The sequence below is a fragment of the Magnolia sinica genome, chromosome 5 (assembly GCF_029962835.1).
Source record: "Magnolia sinica isolate HGM2019 chromosome 5, MsV1, whole genome shotgun sequence".
In the NCBI taxonomy this organism is placed as follows: Eukaryota; Viridiplantae; Streptophyta; class Magnoliopsida; order Magnoliales; family Magnoliaceae; genus Magnolia; species Magnolia sinica.
In genome coordinates, this window is record NC_080577.1 from 11,526,419 (window position 1) to 11,532,262 (window position 5,844).

Below are 5,844 nucleotides of genomic sequence, written 5' to 3' on the forward strand. Positions count from 1 at the left end.
GTGTACTAACAAGCTAACCCAAAAAAAAAAAAAAAAATACAGGCCCCAAGCGCATGCGTATGATCCTTCACTCTGCTAGAGTATGTAATACGCGGCGCTCTCTCTCTCTCTCTCTCTCTCTCCTTCCGCTTTCTCTCTCTATAACAGTCTCTCCAGTCTCCCCTCGCCGTGTGATAATATCGACACTGTAACGAAATGCCTTTACTTTTCTATTATTAGCCAGCTAATGATAGCTTAATCTCGTGCAGAACGACCGCACTACCCTTCCCATTCCCCATTTTGCCCTTACTCGGACCCGATATCTCACCGAAGTACTCTACGACTTGTTCCTCTGTCATATACTCATATCCTTCGAAAATCCACAGTGGCATTTTCCGTAGTTTCAGCAACAAAAGGTGGCTATTTTACGTTGCGTCCTGTATTTAACAAACCTCCTCCTAAACCCTTCATTTATTTGAGCGGTGCTCTTGCGATTGCGACTTCTTTTTGCTTTCTCGAACGGCTTGTCGGAAAATCTTCCACGCTTCTCCGTCTGAAACCGGTTTTCTGAGAGGTTTCTCTGTGGCTTTTTTCTTCTTTCCGATTGGTTTCATTCCCAAACGCGAGAGGCTCCGCAGAGATGGATCTAGTTTTCCGACCGGTATTTCTGAAAATCTCGAGAGGATTTCAACATTTCTAGTTTTCTGAGCGGTATCCTCATCGGGTTCCGGTGGATTCGTATTTTCAGGGGTTTTATAGGAGGATCTGTTGCGTAGAAGGCCGGATCTGTGATTTCGGAGTTCTCCGGGTGGTTTGAGCTGCGGATTGCAGAGAAATGGTTTTCCAGGTGGTTTTATCAGCTCTGAGTTTCTGAGAAGCGATTTTCCTCTCTCTCCTTTAGTTTCCGTTATTTAAATGAAAGATATAATGACATCCGGAACGAGACTGCCGACATGGAAAGAGAGGGAGAATAACAAGAGAAGGGAGAGACGGAGGCGAGCGATCGCTGCGAAGATCTACGCCGGCCTGCGGATGTATGGAAACTACAAGCTTCCGAAGCACTGCGACAACAACGAGGTCTTGAAAGCCCTCTGCAAGGAGGCTGGTTGGACCGTCGAAGAGGACGGCACCACCTACAGAAAGGTAAAACTCCGATTCCGCATGCTCTTAAAAGAAAAATTCTCCCGGCGCACGATAGCACTTCCTTTCATAGGAAAACTAACGTGCTCTGTTAGAGACGAGAGGGCGGAATACCGACCTGATCTTGCAATTCCAGCGAGTCCGATCGGTCTAAGTCACCTCTCTCCGGATAGGCGCCGGGGTGCTCCGGCCCATTTATCGGCGCCCGTGGAATGGGTGGGGTTCGATAACATGCACGCTTCGGCACTTAGCACTTAGCAAGTGCCTTGTGATCTGTGCCGTTGGATCTATGGGGCAGTGATCCGGTGCCGCCGGGAAATGTTGCGATCACACGAACCGGTGGCACTTCCAATCCAACGGCTCAGATCTACCAGGTTTTCTTTCACGCGAGTAGCAAGAGATTCGTGTCCGAGGCACATGATGACTGAAACCGCACAGAATATGGACGAAACTGCCCTCCTTAATCAAGAAAAGACCTTTCCGGATTACGTCTGACTCCAGAAATCCCCCTTTTCGTAAGGGGTAGTTTTGCCATATTTTGGGGCATTTCTGCCAAATCCTAGATTCAGTGGAGTTCTGTTTTGGATGATTTTCTTTCTTTTCAGCTTCTGCCTTTTCCATTCACGTGATGCCGGCAACCGGATGCCCGTGAAAATTGAAGCTTTTCTCGGGGGCAATTACGTAACTGGACCACGCTTTTACATATTGACAAAACCGCCCCTGGGGAATCTGAAACCTAGTGCACAAGCTACCCAGACATGGAGGTTATATCCGTAATTTTGTGAGACCTCCATATTCCATTGTTAAAAAGGAGGTACGACCAGGGGATTATTTTAATATTTTTTTTTTCTGAAGGGAGATTCCCGGACGAGGGATTCTAAAGTAATTTTCACCCAAAAGCAGCGAAATTTTCGGACTTCGTGTTGATTTTTTATTGGGGAAGAATCGCGCGCATGAGAACGCGATTCGATTCGTACGTGACCGATACTTGCTCGGATCGCCCCCCCATGGGCCGACTGCCGAGGGTTTACCTGGAATGGCTATAATCTCGTGACCAAGGTTAGTTAACATCTGGTCAGTTAATTCTAGGAATTTACGATCGTGCCCTGCCCTCTCTCGTCGTGGGAAAGCTACAGATTTTCTCCAGCCTTTAATTGCACTTTAGCAGAATTCCGCACAAAACGGGTACTTTGTCGCAGCCATGTTTCGTACTCATGAATTCAGAAACTGTCCTGCGGCTTTTTTACTCAAATCAAACCGTCCAAGTAGTTGGCCCACTCTAAGATGGCTCTGATCTCTGATTGATGGGCCTTTTGTGAATTTTGGCTGTTGGCTTTCTTTTCTTAAAACTGTCCATTCAATGGCCTTTGGGTAGTTAGCATCATTCGGTCAGTATAATGTGGTGTTTTATTTTTCACCCCAGCTGCAATTGATCCACAACCTATAAAATGGTAAATTCATTTGGCCCACTTCAAAAGTGGATTTGTGAATGTGTATCCTCCACATTCTATAAACTACTGTAAAAACAAAGTCGTAGGGTCTGGCGTGTCCCAATTGGGCCAAACGATCCATTGGTTTAGGTGCATGAGTTTACTTCTCTTTAGTCATGTGTTTATGGTATGGTACTTGCCTTTCCACTCTCCTCTTCTTCTTCTGTTTTTTCCTTCTTAAGAGGATTGATCGAGTATAGTTTGTTCGTATCTGATATAACCATTTCTTTCCTGCCAACGTGTCATATCTGCAGAACATCCGATCCTTGCAAAGTATGGGCCACATCATGATGATACCTTATATGAAAATCAAGCTGATTCACTCAATTTGTGGGCCACACCAGTACACTCAAAGTCATTCCATCAGCTGTGAATAGATTTTCATGATATGCCCACGAATCAGCTTGATCTTCATACCAGATGACCATCATGCTGGCCACACATGGATCAGATATTCTTCACGTGACGCAATGCATTGCCGGGAAGAAACGAACGCATATGGTTTTTTTTTTTTTTTTTTAAATAATTTATGTTGTACCATAACTTTTAATTTCTCTGAATTTGGTAATATCTGTAACCGTCAACTATGGTTCCATGACTGGGACACTATCACACACCTCTGGTCTGAAATGAATCATGATGGTCTGAAAGGGGGGGGGAGGGGTGGGGGTGTGATGGGTCTGAAAGGGGGTGTTGCTATCACACCCTTCTGATGGTCTGAAATAAGTCATGATCGTTTGAATTTGGGTGTTTCACGGAGTTCCTTTTTCTTAAGTGTCCATTTGCAGGCTGCCAATCAGACTGTTATGAGTGTCTGATATTTCGGCAATGGCCCATGCTAATTTGGATGGTCCAAATCAACATTGACCCAGCTGCATGGATGATGCACAACACTTGAACTCAAGTGGGTTAATCTTCATACTCGGCATAAACTTTGATCCATGGGTGAATCCCAACTCTCCACAAAGGCACACTACGCCCCAAAACTGCACTGGTCCTATCAATGGAACTTGTCAACTGTACGTTGGCAGGTAACCAATTGGACGATTTGATTCTGGACTATGACCATCCATGCAGAGGCCCACAATTTTACCATGGTTCTGCATGCATGCAGTTGCACGCACATACATGCATAGCCACACACTGAGTATCAGCACCCGATACTTTTGAAGGCTTTTTTTGTTTTCTTTCTTCTTTTTTTTTTTCTTTTTTTTTTTGAAAGATTGAAATAACTTTCAATTTCCGAGCTGATACAGTGCACTGGTTCTCGTACTCTATTTCAGGGATGCAAACCGATGGAGCGCATGGACATCATGAGTGGGTCGGTGAGCCCTTGCTCATCATACCAACCTAGCCCATGTGCCTCCTACAACCCAAGCCCACGTGCATCTTACAACCCAAGCCCAGCCTCTTCTTCCTTCCCCAGCCCAGCCTCCTCATCCTACGCCGCTAACACTAACACTAACTCTGACACCAGTTCCCTCATCCCATGGTTGAAGAACCTCTCCTCATCCTCGTTGTCAGCCTCCTCCTCGAAGTTCCCCCACCACCTCTACATCCCTGGAGGCTCCATAAGTGCCCCTGTCACCCCTCCATTGAGTTCTCCAACTGCCCGGTCCCCCAGAATCAAGAATGACTGGGATGATGCTGCTGCTGCCCCATCATGGGGTGCACATAACTACTGCTTCCTGCCCGCTTCCACCCCTCCGAGCCCTGGGCGTCAGATCCATCCCGACCCTGGATGGCTCTCTGGGATTCGGATCCCGACTGGTGGGCCAACATCGCCCACCTTCAGCCTTGTCTCTGCCAACCCTTTTGGATTTAAGGATGAGGTGTTGGCGGGCGGCAGCTGCCGCATGTGGACGCCAGGGCAGAGTGGCACATGCTCTCCAGCGGTAACAGGAGCGCCCCTCCACACTGATGTGCATATGTCAGATGGGGCTTCAGATGAGTTTGCATTTGGCAGCAACAACACGATGGGGCTGGTGAAGCCATGGGAGGGGGAGAGGATCCATGAGGAATGCGTTTCGGATGAGCTTGAGCTCACACTCGGTAGCTCCCGTACCAGGAGTGCTGGAACCGACATGTGACAGGTGCATGCTTGGTATGTTTTCTTCTCTATCCCTTGTCCTTCTATCTGTCATCTGTAATATGGAGAGAGAGAGAGAGAGAGAGAGAGAGAGAGAGAGAGAGAGAGAGAGAGAGCTTATGGTTTGTTGGTTTACCATCCTCTTCTTAGGGGAAATTGATGAGATGACTTCTGTTAATTGAATGTGTTGAGTTTGGGTGTTGTGTGGACCAAACGGTGAAAAAGATGGGGATTGAAGATATGGTGAGGAAAAGGATGTGAGAGTAGCTGTTGTTCTTTCTTGTTTATTTTTAAATATCATGACATGTATCTGTGGGGTCCACCCATTTTTCTTCATACTAATGATGTTTGTATACCAGTCTCCTAGGCATTCCTTTGAATATTGGATGATCGTAACTGGTGGTTGAATTCAAACTAGGAGCTATTTGAATGCAGAAGATGCTTTTCTTCCTCCTTTTTCTAATTTTGTTGGTATTTGCGGTTGAACTTAGGGGTTGAATTCAATGGGGAATTGTTTGGTCGCAAATGAAGCTTCTCTTTTATCACATTTGGTGTTATGGATTCATTTTCCATGCGATGCGGATCTAGTTCCAGTTCCGACCACAAAATAGAGGTAAGATGCCGGTTTTTGCGGGGATCTTCTTCACTCATGCTATACCCCAAATCGGGAGTATATGAGAGGGGGAAAAAAAACCTATGTGAAGAAGCTGCTTGCTCGCTGAAAAACTCCCACGACGGTTCCTTACATGATAGGGCATTGAGTTATTCAAACTTCCTATACAGCTCCGCAACAGATACTACCTTGCTTCAAAAGATTGGACTGGATCTGGAACCCGTGTTGACTTACATTACCCTTTCACCATCTCCCGATGGGATGGCTCTATTAAACCTTGATCAAGGAAGCAATTGCCAACTTCATGTGAAACTATGCAGTTGTGTTCATTGTATATATATATTTCTGAAAGGGGGCACCTCGAGGAAGACAGCTACGGTGGAGGAAGATTGACATTGTACACGCCTGAGGAGTTTCTCTAACAGGGCAGACAACGCTTGCTAGGAGCCACCCATGCCAAACTGGTCCTAGATTCAGGAAGTTTTCTTCCCATTCAGATTGATTGTTATGATTTGCAGAAGCTAACTGCCCAT

At 46.2% G+C, this 5,844-nt stretch overlaps 1 protein-coding gene across 1 annotated transcript; it reads left to right on the forward strand.

Annotated features, from left to right (window-relative positions):
• Window positions 1-205: 205 nt before the first annotated feature.
• Window positions 206-5,149, forward strand: LOC131245437 (BES1/BZR1 homolog protein 4-like). The gene is made up of 2 exons (XM_058244913.1): window positions 206-1,122; window positions 3,893-5,149. The coding sequence occupies exons 1-2, from the start codon at window positions 895-897 to the stop codon at window positions 4,697-4,699; spliced, it is 1,035 nt and encodes a 344-aa protein (XP_058100896.1). The 5' UTR covers window positions 206-894; the 3' UTR covers window positions 4,700-5,149.
• The last annotated feature ends 695 nt before the right edge of the window (window positions 5,150-5,844 follow it).